The 17,507-nt window shown below is 38.0% G+C and overlaps 1 protein-coding gene across 1 annotated transcript in view; it reads left to right on the top strand.

Moving 5' to 3' along the window:
- The window catches only part of LRRC9 (leucine rich repeat containing 9), a 148,168-nt gene that overhangs the window by 115,149 nt on the left and 15,512 nt on the right, over positions 1–17,507 (top strand). The window contains exons 27-31 of the mRNA XM_030884954.2: positions 996–1,132; positions 5,287–5,504; positions 8,794–8,862; positions 12,293–12,433; positions 14,562–14,700. Coding sequence (XP_030740814.1) covers positions 996–1,132; positions 5,287–5,504; positions 8,794–8,862; positions 12,293–12,433; positions 14,562–14,700 — 704 coding nt within the window. The remainder of the gene's footprint in view (positions 1–995; positions 1,133–5,286; positions 5,505–8,793; positions 8,863–12,292; positions 12,434–14,561; positions 14,701–17,507) is intronic.

The raw sequence follows: 17,507 nt of genomic DNA, 5'->3' as shown, positions 1-17,507 counted from the left end.
CCCCCCCGCCCCCTTGAATTGCTGCTGGTGCTGTTGTTCAAAATGAACTGACCATCAGTGGAAGGGTTTATTTCTAGGTTCTCAATTCTATTCAAATGGCCTAAGCAACTCCTTATGTCACCTTTCGCCCTTACCACCCTGGCTTTATAATGAGCTTTAAAATTAGGAGCTGTAAATCCTCCACCTTTGATCTTTATCTAACATGTTCAGACTACTATGTGTTCTTTGCATTTTCATATGAATTTTAGGATCAGCTTGTCATTTCTAAATAAAGAATGGCTTTCTGATAGATAATGCATTGAATCTATTGATCAATTTGAAAAGAAACTTATAGTAACGAATATCCTAATTCATCAATTTAGAGCATTTTCCCATTTATTTAGATCTTTAATATCTCATAGTAATGTTTTAGTTTTGAGTGCACAAATACTGTACATTTTTGGTTAATTTATTATGAAATATTTTATCTTCTGATGTGATAGCATTATGGATAGAAATTTTTCTTAATTTTAGTTTTAGAATCTTTATTGTCAGCATATAGAAATGGAATTGACCATTTTTCAGTTAAAAAAAATTTTTTTTTGCAATTGGCCTTTGTATAGCAATAATCTACCCCATGATCTTGCTAACTCATTTATACCACTTTTTGGTGAATTCCACAAGATTTTCTAAATATAAGATAATCCCCCCTACAAATAAAATTAGGTTTATTTATTCTTTTCTGATCTGAATTGATTTTATTCATTATTTTTGTCTGGATATGCTTTTATTGGTTCTCATTATAATTCCTTCTGTATTTGCACAAATATTTTTAAAAGAAGAAAAACATTACTATATGGAATATAAAGTGTATGTTAAATAGTTTATTTTGATTTATTATTAAATTTACTTTTTTCTTAAGTTAATTTTATAGTAAGTACATACCAAATTGTCTTTTCCTGATACAGCTGGCTTGGAATTAAGTATATGATCTCAGACTTACATATGTATTTCAGAGAGACAGTGGTCTTTGAAAATTTGCCTCCAATCATGCACAGTTTAGAAGTCCTTCATTTGGGTTACAATGGAATTTGTAATTTAATTCAGCTACAACTTAACAGACTAACAAATTTAAAGTACCTCTTTCTACAAGGTAAGCAATTCAAACTCACTGCCATAATATTTATACTGACACTATAGGAGAGAGTAAAACTCCTTAGAGTAGAAATGTGTAAATTTTTAGTTATTAAAGACTGATTTATTATCCTGTTTTGATAAACAAATATAAAAGCATCAACATTAACTTCAAGCATATTCATTGGCAAAATATTTTAGCAATCAAGAGTGAATTTTTCATAATTGTAATAATTATTATTTCTAATATAAGAATAAGGGTTCGGGGGGGTATGGTGGTGGAGGGGAGAAGTTCAAGGGGAACTGATATCAAAAAGAGTTACAGAAGAAAGAAAATGTTTTGAAAATGATGATGGCAGTAATTGTATAATTATGCTTGATCTACTTGAATTATGGATTGTTATAATATCTGTAAGAGCTCCCAAGGAAATGACTTTAAAAAAATAATGAATTTTTCTTTGTTTATTTATTTGCTTTAAAAATTATTTTTGAAGAATGATATAACAATCTAGGCATCTCTACAGTATTCTATCAATATTTACTTTTTACATCATAGTCCACTAAACCCAACAAAAAGCAAAGAGTTTGGTAATTCACAAGACCAGATTACATAAAATCAGTAGAAATCAGCTTTTCCAAGACATGTTTTAAATTTTTAGATGTGTCTTTTTGTCTATCAAAGGTGCTCGTGAGTCGGGTCAAGAGTATATAGACTTTGCCTTAGAGAACAAAAATTGAACATAATGATGACGGATCTTTTAGAAGATCCATTGACCTCAAAAACAACAGACAACCTAACTCCGGAGAGCTACTTTTATCTAGTAAAGTAAAGTAGGGGGAGTGTGTCTGTTGTCCTGGCTTGGGTGGCAAACCACTTGGTAGAAAGTGAGGCTATTTACTGTAATGGCTGTCATTTATCGAGTGCTGATCAAACTAGTCATTGGGGAAGATGTTTGTGTATTCGCATTCTCATTTAATCTTCACAGCAACCCAAATAGCACTTTATATGCATTTTCCCAAAAAATGACAGCGGAAGGAATTTGAGGTTCTTTCAGGTTAAGTAATTTGTGCTCGCTGAGGCAGCACATATACTAAAATAGGAGGTTAAATAATTTTACTGAAGTTGAAATAATAATAAATATATTAAAGATATTATTTATAATTAAATCAATAAAGTTGAAGCTGTGAGTGGTGTGGTGTCATAAAGGCCTCATCTGTCTGACACCAAAGCCCAGGCTATTTCCATCTAGCATGAATAATATAATAAGTGCCTGGACTAGATAGGTGCCAGGGAGAAGGATGAGCCAAAAGGTCATTCAAAGAAGAAAATATTGAACTCAGTGACTCATTAGATATAGAAGAGGAAAGAAACACTCCAAGGTGTTTTCATGATTTCTTCATGAGGAGAGAGCGCAAAAGGAGGCGCTAGATCTGGATAAAGTCCTTGCTCACCTGGAGGATGGAGAAATCAGCTGTGCTGTGATCATGTTGATACATAAAAAATGGAAATCTCTTCGAGCAGCAGCACTAGAACACAGGCCGGGGCTGGAGAGAAGTAGTTTGGAATTGTTCCAGTGGCAGTGACAGATGAAGTCATAAGTGGATGTTCTTATTTAGGGAGTAAGTTAATTTAGAACAAAGAATGAAAAAGAGCGTTGGAGAACCCTCACATTAAGAAGTCAGGAAAGAAAACACAAGCCAGGAAAGCAGTCATACAAGAAATCACTGGAATTTTTGGAAAAGAAGCCAAGAAATGCAGCCAGGGCCAGAGAAGATGAATGGCCTCAGAGTTCTATAATGAAAAGAACGAGACATGTGGGGAGAAAATTGAATTCAACAAAAGAGAGACTGTTGGTAACCTTCCCGGGTTCAGATTTGGAAACATGCTGAGAGCAGAAGCCAAAGTGAAAACAATTTAGAGGGAAGGGACTGGACATGGAATAAATGCAACAATAAAGATGCATGCTCAAAGAGCTTTTCCCTGAAAAGAAGATGAAAAATAGGATTGTGGCTAGTGAGGAAGTGAGTACATTTAAAGATTCATAAGGAGATAAATTAGGTTAAACATACCAAAAAGAGGAGTTAGTTCTGATGAAGACCTTTGTTATGTATACTTTCGAATCAATTTCAACTCATTATGGCCTCAATGTGACAGAGAACCGCACCATAGGATTTTCTTGGTTTTAATCTTTATGGAAGCTGATTGTCAGGTCTTTCTCCGTGGAGCTACTGGGTGGCTTTGAACCACTAACCTTTTGGTTAGCAGTTGAGCATTGAACTGCTGTACCAGCAGGGATCCTTGATGACTGTCACAGGAAGAGGGGACAGAAGGTTTATGGGGACCACAATGTAGACCATGAAAGTGAGGTGATTCCAAGGTCCATGAGGAAATTTACAAACCCACCTTTCAGCTCTTGTATGAAATTTGCTGGAGAAGGGTAAAGAAGGTGGAGTTTTTAGTGAACAGGCTGAGTAGGAATATAAAAATTGAGATAGAATCTTTAGGCTTAAGGGTCATAGTTATCTAAAATATTAGCTATTTAATGAAATAAGTTTGAAGTTTTTAAACAATGATAAATACTTGAAATGTAGTATCTAAAATCACATTCAATCTAGTGGTTTTAGAGTTCATTTCTTAACTGTGTTTAATTGGCGCTGGCATGATGGTTACATCTTGGGCTGCTACCTGCTAGGCCAGCAGATCAAAACCTACAGCTGCTCTGTGGGAAAGGGGTGGGACTTTCAATTCCTGTAAAGCCTTGGGATCCCCCATGACCCACATAGTGACAATTGGGTCACCATGAATCAGAATCAACTCTGGAAGTGAGTTTGGAGGTTTTCAAAAATGAATATTGGTCAAAAGTATGTTTCTGTACATACTATTTAGCTCAAAGTTAACTCATGTGGTATTTTTTTAATGCTATTAGACATGAAACATTACTTATTTCTAATGGTGAAAAGTGACATTCTGAATGTATAATTTCATGAGAGTACTATATTTGCCCAACTGGGTCAATTTTTCTCAAACTGACTTTTCTACACTTGTTTTTATTCATAAATAAGGCTCTGGCACTTGTTTCCAAGTCTGCGGTTTCATTCTGTGACCAACTTTATTGAAGATTGTTATAAGCTGTTATCAATTTCCCTATAAAGCGCAGAGGAAAAGAGTATGGTAGATTTATTCTGTTTGCTCAATTTTGAAACACAGTTTTCACATTTTCGTATGTACAAAATCTGATGTGTCTTTTCTGAGGGCATGTCATAGTTTATCCAGTTGGATTTTCTATTCTTTCTTAGTGCAGAAGTCTTGAATTCACCAGATTATGTTGAATCTCAAGGAGGAAGGTTCCCGGATCCTAAGATCATGAGTTTAGATACGGAGCATAGATATCAATATGAATGACACACAGAATGACAGAGTAGAAAGACCACTGAAATGGAAATATAGAGATCTAAGGGAGGTCTGGGGTCGCTGCTTCTATGTTTTTGAGCTAGTAATTTCATTTTTTGGAACTCAATTTTTTGATGATTAAAAAGAGATAATAGTTTCCCTGACTTAGTTTGAGACCCTTGGGACATACACAAAAAACAACATTTGTAAACTTAAGCATCCTCATATAACCGCCATTTAGGAACCTATTGGTTGATAAAATAGAGGAAAATGCTAGGTTGCAAAAAGGGGGAAATTGGGACTTTGAAGATCAAAAAGAAGTCTCATTTATTTGACATGATTCCATTGCAAAATTATATTAGGGAAAGGGCAGCATAATTAATATACATTCTTCCAAATTAACAACAGACTATTTTATGAAGCCAGGTCCATACTTTTGAGAGTGACCAAGCATACATAAAAAATGTACCTTGTTTAACACTTTCATCAACCGACTTTTGTCATCTTGACGGTTTCATCACTTACTCACTGATGAGGGTTCAGCACATTGTGTACCTCACATCTTGATCTTTCAAACACAAATGAGAAATTTTACCAGATATTATCTAATGCTGCTGCTATCTTCCTGTACATTCCATGCCCATTTCTCCTTGGTGATAAATGTTTTTTTATTACCTTACTTTATAAGAAGAATTTTACTTAAAATATTTAAACAAAACTAAATAATGTTTAAGCCAAGGAGTTTGAACTCACTTGACATACCATGCCTTATCTTTTTTCAGGGAATGAAATCAGCCAGGTTGAAGGGCTTGACAATTTAGCAGTCCTTCAGGAATTGATAGTGGATCATAACCGTATCAGAACATTTCATGACAGTGCCTTTGCTAAACCAAGCTCTCTGTTGGCACTTCACCTGGAGGAGAACAGACTGCGAGAGCTGAGCAAATTACAGCCTTTGCTAAAACTCGAGAAACTCTTCCTAGGATTTAACAAAGTCCAGGTACCATTATTTGTTTTCTTCTTATGAGAAATACATGCCTTAATTCCTCTGAGTGCTGAAACTAGAAAGCTGCCAACACACCAATGAAAATTGTGCTAGTGTGTCATTTAGATAGCATGTGTATTTTAGCACACATAACTGCTCAAATGCATTGGGCAAATCTACTGCATAGCACCTCTTTAAAGTGTTGAAGAGAAGACTGTTACTTAAAGGACTAAAGTGCTCCTGACCCAAGCCGTTGTATTTTCAAGCACCATCTATGCCTGTGAAAGTTGGACATTGAGCAAGGAAAGACCACAGAAGAATTGAGGAATTTCAGTTATGGTGTTGGCAAGATATATGGAAACTACCATGGACTGCCAGAAGAAGGAACAAATCTGTCTGGGAAGAAGCACAAACAGAATGCTCCTTCAAAACAAGATGGTAAGATCTTGTCTCCCTTACTTTGGACGTGTTCACAGGGACCAGTCCCTAGAAAAGGACAGCATGCGCGTAAAGCACAGCGGCAGTGAGAAGGGGAGAAGAAGCGCAACAAAACGATTGACAGACGCCTGAAACAATGGGCTCAAGCATAACAACTGTTGGGATGACACAAGACTAGGCAGCGTTGATTTGGGTTGTACATAAGGTTGCTGTGGGTCAGAGCCAACTCGATGGCAACTAAAAACAAACAACAAATACTCTATGGTAAAGAGATGTCCACCCTACTTCTAGATTTGTAAACCTGACCAGCCCACACGCAGCCAACCCCTATTAGTAGTGATTGATAAAGTTTCTAACAGATAGCTCACCTCTGCCTGGCTACTCTTGGTGCAAGATGTTTCTGCATCTCAGCACTTGGTATACCTGGCATATGAATCAACTCCTGATAACGGACTTTGATTTGGCTTATTAATATTCAGCCTTTGTTACTCAAGGACTCCTTGACTAGGATCCTGCTCTAATTTTACCAATTCAGAATTGAACTTGTTTCTCTTAGGCCACTGCCTCAACTTAACCAGGCCAAACTCTCTCTTGAAGAAATAATCAGATGAGAGATTTACATACATAATTAACGTTATGATGATCTGTTAGCCCTCCTTTTACCAGTTGTATTACATCTGCCAATATCTCTAAGATATTCTTGAAGAAAAATTGAACTGCCGATCCCCCAGTGGTACACAGTGGTTACTTGGTAAAGGTTTATTTGTAGCTCTACTTCAGAAAGACATCCTGGTATGTGTTTTTTAGGTGCCACCGAGCCAATTTGTCTGTTTCAACAAAGTGAAACATCACGCAGTCCTGCACCAGCCTCAAAATTGTTAAATTACAGCTATCATTATAGCCACTGTGTAAAGCCATCTCACCAAAGGGCTTCCTCTTTTTACTGCCAATCTCCTTATCAAGCATGATGGTTTTTTCCAGGGACTGATCTCTCCTGATAGCATGTACAAAGTACACAAGTCAAAGTCTCACCATCCCTGCTTCTAAGAAGCATTCCAGGAGTACTTCTTCCAAGACAGATTTGTTTGTTCTTTTGGCAGTCCATGGTCCTTTAATTATTCTTCACCAGCACCATAGTTCAAATGTACCGACTCTTCTTTGGTCTTCCTTATTCAATGTCCAACTGTTACATGCATATGTGGTGACTGAAAATACTGTGGCTTGGGACAGCAGTGTCTGGCTCTTAAAAATGACACGATCTCTTTGACACTTTAAAGAGGTCTTATGCAGATTTACCCAATGCAAGCCATCTTTTGATCTCTTGACTGCTGCTTCCATGAGCATTGATTGTGGTTCCAAGCAAGAAATACGTGACAACTTCATTTTTTTCTCGGTTTATCATGATATTACCTATTGGTCCAGTTTGAGGATTTTGGTTTTCTTTGCATTGAGTTGTAATCCCGAAACCATACTCCTTGATTTCATCAGCAAGGGCTTCCAATCCTCTGCACTTTCAGCAAGGGAGGTTGTGTCATTTGCATACCACAGGTTGTTAATAAGTCTTCCTCCAATCCTGATGCCAAATTCTTCTTCATTTAAAAACCCTCTTTGAAGCCAGAAGGAAATCATAGAAGGAACAAAGACAGAAATCATGGAAGAAAACTTTTTCTATATGACAAGTAAGGAATGTACATCCAGAGAAAAATAATATCACTAATTTACTCAGGTTCAAACAACCTTCATCTGATAAAAGCCTGACAAAACTAGAAATGATTCTTCCAAAGGCTTATAACCAGAAGAAATCTAAATTGGGAAAATTGTTATTCTATAAGAAATCTTTCCAATGATGCCAACTGAATGAGCAGAGTAGTCTCAAGATTTAAACAAATCAATGAAACCCAGGAGAGATGAGCCTACAGAGACAACAGTAAAAATAAGGGTCCTGGAGGGTATGGTGTGGGAGGTGGCTGGGCGGGGAAGGTATCAACCAAGAAGTTCCAGAAGGAAGAAAACGTTTTGAAACTGATTTTGGTAGCAATTATATAACACGGCTTGATGTGGTTGAACTATGGAATTGTATGATGTCTGGATTGGTTTAAACAAATCAAAGATTTGTGATTTATACAAATCAAAGATTTTTTCAAGCACCAAGTTTTACCAAGAATTTCAAGGATACATAAGGTCTGGGATATTATAGTGGTTTCTCAGGTCCTTCGTTCCCAAATAATATGGTCTTCGTACTGTAAATAGCAATCAGCAGAACTTGTTGGCTAACTTTTGTCAGAAGTATCATTTTAGAATTTATTATGCAAATGCTAAGATGTATTGGTAAACTTTCACCAATGTTCAGTTCATGCAAAAGGGAAGTTCATCAGACTTCAAACAACAGGAAAGGTGAGTAATTCATCTACTTAAGCTTGTTTTCCAACTAATGTGCTCCCAGCAAATATATCAGGGGGTAGTCCACTCAAATAGCACGTGCTCCTTTATGGTTAACATTGTGTTAACATTTACCTTTGACATTGTTTAGGCTGGATTCAACCTTTCCTACTTCTGTGTCAATACTTTGGGAAATTAGCCAGATATAATCTGAGTCTTAGAACAGATCATAATTTACTGAAAATTTGGTCCTTTCGTGTGAATGCTACTATGTTCAGCCTGATTCTGTTAGAAGGTCATGTACTTGAGATCTATAGTGCACAGGACACTTTTTAATCAATACTACAAAATGGTGTCACTCCAGCTCACTTCACATTGAGCTAGATGCAAGCCAGCCCTTAACATGTAATGACTTCAAGTTGTCTGTATTGGAGGATGCTGAAACTGAACAAATAATAATTCATGGATTGTGTTAACTGTTCAATAGGATATGGCAGAACTGGAAAGACTTGATGTCCTCTCTTCTCTCAGAGAGCTTACAGTTTATGGTAATCCAGTGAGTATGTTACTTGTATAACTTATTCTTCAATGTACGAGTAGTTTTATATTTCTTATTTATATATGGTTTAAGGAAGAGATTTAATGCATATCCACATAGATAGCCATGGATCCCGGTATAATTTACTCATTAGTGTCTTCTTCCAACTAATTACAACACTGTCACAGTCATATAAGAGAATCTATTTCAGAGTTCTGTGTTGTATTTATTGACCTTTTTGTCTATCTCTGCACCCATACTATACTGTGTTAATTACAAAAGTTTTATATTAAGTCTGTATATTTGATAGAGTCGATTCCAACTCACAGTGGCCCTAGAGGATAGAGTAAAACTTCCCCATAGGATTTCAAAGACTGGACATCTTTACGAAAGCAGGCTGCCCCATCTTTCCTCCCAAGAAGTTGCTGATGGGTTAGAACCACATACCTACCTTTTGGTTAGTAGCCCAGCGCTTAACTACTGTGCCACCAGGCTTCCTTCCTAGTGGAGTAAGTTCCTCTAACGCTTCTTCTCTTTCTTTTCCTTCTCCTCCTCCTCTTTTCCTTCCCATTTCTCTTTCTTTGTTTTCTTGGTTATTCTTGGCCCTTTACGCATTCTTAGGAGTTTTAGGAACAGCCTCCCAAGTTACATGAAAATCTTTTTTATATCTTAATTGAAATTGCAAATTAATTTTGTGAAAATGTTTTTACCTTTTGTAGTTCATGGCAGGGATCCAGTAAATGCCGTTCTTGCCTTGTTTGTTTATTTTTTAATGTGATTCTTTCTTCCTTTTGTTCTTTTCCATTCTCCTCCCTTCTTGTCTCCCCACCGCCCCAGCCCTCCACCTGCCCTCTGCACCTGGCCTCTTCAGAGTGTGCAAAGTATTTCCCTTTGGTAAGAAAACCCCTTCTTTTCTTGTGGGGAAGCACAACACAGAATCCATGCTTTTGTGGTAGTGGTGGTGGGGAGGAGGGGTTCTTCATGGTAATTCCACCCTCCGAAATACCAGGGTGAAATCGGTAAGGGTTTCTGTTCGTCCCAGGAGGTCCAGAACTCAGGTTCTTGAGTGACTGCTTTTTCAAAAATGTTGTTCAAAGATTTCACGGAGTCTCTGGCTACAAGGTCATTTTGGATCAGAGTCTCTAAAAAGCATAATAGAGGCAAAAAGAGAGGTAAAAGCCTTACTGAACTCAACGGCAGACCATCGTAACTGCCCAATAACAGGAAATCCTAGAGTGGGGCCTTTTTTATAAATGAGATGAGCTTCTTCTGAAGGAACAGAATATATTCTCCCAGCAATAAGCTCCTTCCCAAGAGGAAAGGAAAATGCCAAACACACCCTGTTTAATCTTCCCAGGTGTCCCAGTTAGGCCACGTCTGCTGCCCTTCTGCACTAGGTTACGAAGCGCAGCTTACGTAGAATCCGATAATTTTCAGGCGCATTTTGACTCTCCTCTATTTCTTAAAGTCTGCTCTCCAAAAGATTTCTTCTTTAACCTCATGAGTTACTGATATTTTTATGTGTTCATTTAAAAATAGATAATTTTAGTTACCATATGCTGATTCCAAATGTTTTTATATTTTAGTTAGAGCAGACAGTGTCTCTCTCTAGTCTTTGGTAATTAGGAAACTTTCTCTGTATCTCTGAATCTGGTCAATGTCTGGGTTTTGTTTTGTTTTGAAGTCAATTATATGTGTTAACGATCCTTCACAGTGTTTACGTATACACCACATGCTTTTTAAAATGCATACGCATTAGCTTTTGACAGGCTCTATTTTTGCTTCTTTATCTCCTTTTTTGTCTCTCTTGCTGTTACACATAAGGTTGCATTAAACATCCTTATACATACATCCTCCTTTGGGGGTCTGCAAGACCCCTCCTCCAGTCGGAGACTTGCCAGAAGGACTGCGGGGACTGAGCAGACTTGTCCTCACAGCGAGGATTTTGTATAGTGACATAGTAAGGGTGCTCAAGGGAGACGGACAGGACTTTCTTCTGTAAAGAGTGACCGTCTCGGAAGCTGACAGGGACAGTTCTGCTCCCTGTGCGTCAGGACCGAGAGCGAGTTTGGTTTGAGTTTTTAATGGCACTCTTGGAGACACGGTGCACCCAGCAGGACTGCTCCGTGGCTTTTTTACGGCTATGGCCTCTCAGAAACAGGTCGCCAAGCCTCTAACCAATTGAGAACACTTAACCAACTGCACTACCAGTGACTCTTCTTTTGTATTGTATGTTTTTTAATTGTAAGAATAAGGGGAGAAGATAGAGTCGATAAGACAGACAGCTTTCCTTTTGTTCTTTCTCTCCCATGAGTGGTCACAAAGAGGGTCCTCTTCTCCCAGCAACAGAAATGCAACATTTGTGTGGTGTTTTGCGTTCAAGGATTGTGTCGGAGGTTGGTCACTAGGGCACTCTGTGTCGAGTAAGCACTTAGATCACAGACTCCCAGGAAGAAAGTAGGTGTTCAACACAATGACCTATCTTGTTTGTATACATTCTCTGAGAACAGAGCCATCCGTATCAGTTAAGTAATGATGGGAACGCTTTCAGAATCTGAGAAGCCAGATATTAGTCAAGAACCAACCTTGCCAGAAGAACCTTCAAAGATAATAGTCTCAGGCTTGGCATGTTGACCCTTTTCAGCATACCTGGCTATGCAGATATGCAAATATCTTTAGGGTAGACTAAATATATGGGTATATATTGAATTGTGTTAGGTAGTACCTATTGGAAAATACCTTTTTTTTTTTTTCAAACCAAGCATTTATAAGTAACTTGTAATGTGAAATATAATCACATTCATGAGTTAGGTAATGCTTGTAGTTAATGTGCAAGACTGTACTCTTAAAAAAACAACAACCAGGAGCGGGGTGCGGGGAGGGAGGGGAAAAATGAGGACCTAATGCCGGGGGCTTAAGTGGAGAGGAAATGTTTTGAGAATGATGAGGTCAATGAATGTACAAATGCGCTTTACACAATTGATGTATGTATGGATGTGATAAGAGTTGTATGAGCCCCTAATAAAATGATTTTAAAAAACGGCACTTTCAACTTGTAGCTTTAATAAAAAAGAAATAAAAAATTCTTATCGGGAAGCGATGTTGGGTAAGCACTGGACTGCTGAATGCAAGGTCCCCAGCTCAAACCCCCCCAGTCATTCTCCAGGAGAAAGAGGAGGCCATTGGCTTCCACAAAGACTTCCAAAGCCTTCCACCTCTATCTAGACTCACTTTGAGTCAGAATTGAGTCAGTAGTTACCTGCATTTAACATGACAGGAAATTGGGGTGTGTCTCCAAAAAAAGAGCTCATGTTTGTAGCATGTAATACTATTAAGGATTAGCTGTTATCACTTCCTTGCTGTCTATGCCCAATTTCCTGCCCTACCAATATCAATTTCTGACTTTAAAATGATTAAGGCACACATTATTTTTTCTTCCTTTTTTCAGATTTGTAGAAAAGTGCTACACCGCCACATGCTCATATTTCGACTGCCAAATTTACAGATATTAGATGGGCTTCCTGTGAATGCAGATGATAGGGCAAAGGCAGAATTTCACTTCACTGAACTACAGACAAAGAAAAATCTGGTAATTTTATATTTACATTTTTTCCTTTTGAAATAAATAAAGGATGAATGCATGTATTTTGACTTAAATGTTTAAATCTGGATTTAAATGGGTAGATGGTGTTTCTGTATATAACATGGGGATCTATTTTGGGATTTCTACCAACAAACAGCTCGAGCTGGTGAATAGAGCATGCATGCACGCATGCAAGTGTGCTGATCAGGGAACTAAGTTCCTCTCTCTAATCATATACTTGGACAGAAAGCACATCAGTTAACGTGCTTGTACATCTTCACCCATAGCTCAGATTAGGCTGGAAGGTTAGAAGCCATAAGATACCTCCTTTGGAAGCAGAGTTTAACAATAAACCGTCTCCATGTCGGCAGCTAGAAAGGGAAGAAAACGAATCCAAGCGCCACTCTCAGACTGTTGTAGAACATTGTCATGTATCCAACAGGAAAACAGAGGCCCATCCACCTTTAAAAAAAGAAATATGGCCAGAGTAGGAAAGAGATTAAAGAGAGACTAAACCACACGTCTATCATTAGGACATGCTGTCATCTGTAATGTTTGAATGCAGATTTAAGATTGTTACAGTTGTACCTTGGTAAGGATTGAGGAAGGAGAAGAGATGTTGTGAAGAGCTGAGCGAGGGGGGGCAGTGAGAGCAGAAGTGACGCCCCGAGGTACTGTAAGTAAAAGCCGGAGAAGGCGACTAGAGTCAGTGAGCAAAGGTTGGTGTTTTAAGGTTCGGTGGAAGAGATGAAAGAGAAGAGGCCTGTAGCTACTCTCGCAGCGACCATCACCCCCAGAACTAGCTGATGCTGTGGATTCCCTCCCAGGACAAGCTGACTGCTCTGAGAGCACACTGCATGCAGGATACCCCAGGGCAGGCGACATAGGCTCCTCCCTAGTTCACTCTGCCTGTGGTGATAGCTTCATGTGCCTATCGAGAGTCGGCTGTAGTTTTATAAAATGATATTATGCCAGTCCTTGCTATTTTAAATAAGCATTAATCATGAGGACACAATTTAATTTACTGCTGCTGTGCATCTGAGAAAACCAAATGAGATAGTCTTCTGGATAAAAATCACACACTGAGTTAAGTGGGGACTAAAAATCCTATAAAATAAAGGAGGGGATGAGATGACAATTTAGAAAAACTGACGAGAAAAGATTTCTTTTAATTCTTGTGTTCAGATTTTCTATGTATCTTTAAATTTTTGCTATTTAAAAAAAAAGTTAGAAGCAATAAGCAAAACCTCTTACGGGCATGATTTATCAAAGAACAATCAGATAAAATACCGATCAAGGGATCCTTACTTACAGAAATGGTTTTGGCCCTTTATAAAAAAATTGGTGCGTGCATGTGCTGTTACATATTTTAAAGTTTAAAAGATGAATATGAATTATGCATATAATGTAGTGACCCCTGATTTTATTTATTATCCTTGACTTATTTTGATTAATCAAAAGGCTTCTACTTCAGGTCAAAGTAGCTACAGAGGACAGTTAATAAAGATTATTGCAAAGCAAAGAAATCAGTGCCCTGTTGTAAGACTTTAACCACGTGTCCAGTGGTCTACATGTAAACATCTTATTTAAAACTTATTTTAAGATCGCCACATGTGAGATTTAAATAAGATGTGTACATGCAGACCTGGTTATCACTATTCAATTTAATGGCAATGGATTTTGTTTTTAAGACATAATCCCCATTTTAATGTTTGTTTTAAACAATTAACTACAAGGCATTGAATGAGGTCACGTGAGAGTACAAAGATGTTCAAGATATAACTTTTACCTTCGGAAATTTCTATTCATGAAAACGGAAGAAACATTACTAAAAGGGGAAAGTCTAAACTCTCGCTTTCTTTTCAGTTCATGCTAGCCCTTGTTACTTTGGAAAGGACATGGCGCCACCATTCCCTACATGGTAGTCATGAGTGTGGCACAATCTGAAAAGATTTGCCAGGAGGTTCTTAGGGCCCCCAAAAGGCTATTTTACACTTTTGCCTGTATCGGCTCCAGGGTTAGGCTAGCATATAGCTCCTGACTAAAAGAAATTGTCGATAGATGAGTATAATGAGGACAAAACTTACTGAGCTTTTTGGAGGTGAGACATTTTTTAACTTTTTTTTATATATAGCTTATTCCTGTTGCCAACACGCCGGTAGATGGTGGATCTTATGGCCAAGCGAAAGCTCCTCCTATAAAGATAACAAATGTAATTCTGCTTGGTGGAAATAACCACAACTTGGGATCTGACCTTACTTCTGAAGTTGAAGGTATTTTGACAGAGTTTCAGAGTGAATGTCAAAGAAATATCTCATCTGAAATAACAATTTCTCTTTGACTTCTAATACTATTACTTAGATTGCATGTTTTAAATCTACTTCTCATAAAATTGCATTTCTGTTCAAGCTTTTTGTGGTCAATCGGGTTTCAAAGACAGGATAGTGTTTCTTGGTTCTACCCAACTACCACCAGGTCATAACTAAATGTTTCCTCACAACGAAAATCGTGGGATCCTTGCACAATTATTTCCTGACATCTTTCCAAAGCTTTGTTGTTTCATTTCGTATATTCCACGCAAACTTTCACTAAAACCAATTTACTAGTATGCCCTGCTAAAAGTAGAAGTCATGTTAAAAAATATTGGGATAGTCCTATCAAAAGATAGAGCGTCTGGGGTCTTAAAGGCTTGAAGGTAAACAAGCGGCCATCTAGCTCAGAAGCAGCAAAGCCCACATGGAAGAAGCGCACCGGCCCGTGTGATCACAAGGTGTCGAAGGGATCAGGTATGAGGATTCATCAGAACAAAAAATGTTACCATAGTGAATGATGGGGGGAGTGCGGAGTGGAGACCCAAACCCATTTTTAGGCCACTGGAGATCCCCTTGCAGAGGGGTTTCAGGGAGGAGACGAGTCAGTCAGGGTGCGATGCAGCAATGATGAAACATACAACTTTCCTCTAGTTCCTAAATGTTACCTCCTCCATCTCACTATCATGATCCCAATTCTACCTTGCAAGTCTGGCTAGACCAGAGGATGTATACTGGTACAGATAGGAACTGGAAACACAGGGAATCCAGGGCAGATGATCCCTTCAGGACCAGTGGTGTCAGTGGCGATACTGGGAGGGTAGACGGAGAGTGGATTGGAAAGAGGGAACCGATTACAAGGAACTATATGTGACCTCCTCCCTGGGGGACGGACAACAGAAAAGTGGGTGAAGGGAGACGTCAGACAGGGCAAGATATGACAAAATAATAATTTATAAATTATCAAGGGCTCATGAGGGAGGGGGGAGCAGAGGGGAGGGGGAATGAGGAGCTGATGCCAGGGGCTTAAGTGGAGAGCAAATGTTTTGAGAATGATGAGGGCAATGAATGTACCAATGTGCTTTACGCAATTGATGTATGTATGGATTGTGATAAGGGTTGTATGAGCCCCTAATAAAACTATTTTAAAAACAAAAAAATATATTGGGGTAGAAAGAGGTCATACTTTTTCTTTGAAATGTCTAGTAAATAATTCCAGGCAAGAATTTCAAGGAGTAGAACTTTAAGTGGAGATATATTAAAAGGATAGGGCACAAAATTTATTATATGTATTTTATTTTAATATTTTTATGTTGGATCCATTTTTATTTAAATTTTGTTATAAAGCAATGCAAATGTTAATTGTTGGCGCTCCATAATGCATACATGGGGGTAATTTTTTGCTGTTTTATTAACTACTTATGGTTCCAATTTCCACTCCTCCTGTCCTACCCCTCCTGCCTTCTGAACTTTAACCTTGGACAAATGATCCCCTTTTCATCTCCAATGATTGATTAGTCTAAGGAGTGTATACCTCCCTATGTTATTGTTCTCCTGGTAGACATGTCTATTGTTTGGCCAAAAATTGGGCCTTGAGGCTAAGGTCAGTTCCAGATCCAAAGGGAGAGTAATGAACATGATCTCAAGGATACCATCAGTTTCTATCTGGCCAGTAAACCTGGCCTCTGTCTCTCATAATACCAGTTGCAGGCTGATGTGACTACGTTGGCTGTGTTTGAGTTCAAGAGCTGTGAGGTCTTTTACTTTATTCATCTTCTTTAGTGTGGTTTACTTAACAGGTCTCCTTCCTTTCCACGTTAAGTTGATGATTAATTTTTTTCCCATCTCTTTACTGAATCTGGCTTGGGACAGCTCTCTATCTGTGGATTAGTAGACGGTTTTAGTTAGTATTGGCATTTTAAAATATTCGGTCTTCCTTTCTAGGAACGTGTTATATTCTTCCACTGATTTCTTGTACTATTGTTTTATAGTTTTCTTTGTATAGATATTTTGGTTCATCTTTTGGGTGACAACTCTAATTCGTATTGTTTTCCTGGTTTCCTTTTCAGTATTTTTATTTGCTAGTTTAAAGGAATCTGGGTGATGTTTGTATGTTAGTCTTGTGCCAAACTACTTTTCAGAACCTTTCAATTAGTTCCCATAATTTTCTTGCTGTTTTCAGGGTTTTCTATGTATAGAATCATATCATCTGAAAATATAGTTTTAGCTTGCCAATTTTTATGCCTTTATTCCCCTTCACAGACTTATAGCTCTAATTCTTCCAGCACACTATTGAATAGGAGTGGTAGTAAAGGGCTTCTAGGGGCACCTTGTCTAGTTCCTGTTCATTCCTAGGGGGATGCTTTTCATCTTTCTCTGTTAAGCCTTTTGCTGATCATAGATTTTTTGTCTATTCCTTTCATTATGCTAAGGAATTTCCCTTTTTTCCTATGTTGTTGAATGTTTTATCAGGAATGGGTCTTAGATTTTGTCCAGTGCCTTTCTATTAATTGATATGATCATATATTTCCTTTCTTTTGTTTTTATTTATGATAGATTATCTTAGACCTCAAAGTGACACCTTTGCGGTTCTTTTCTAAAAATCATTTTATTAGGGGTTCATACAACTCTTATCACAATCCATACATACATCAATTGTGTAAAGCACATTGGTACATTTGTTACCCTCATCATTCTCAAAACATTTGCTCTCCATATAAGCCCCTGGGATCGGCTCCTCATTTTCCCTCCTTCCCCCTCCTCCCTCTTCC

Source organism: Echinops telfairi, unplaced genomic scaffold (genome assembly GCF_000313985.2).
Source record: "Echinops telfairi isolate 266 unplaced genomic scaffold, ASM31398v2 ScPeMD7_18;HRSCAF=68, whole genome shotgun sequence".
Classification (NCBI taxonomy): domain Eukaryota; kingdom Metazoa; phylum Chordata; class Mammalia; order Afrosoricida; family Tenrecidae; genus Echinops; species Echinops telfairi.
This window is presented reverse-complemented; position numbering and strand designations above follow the sequence as displayed.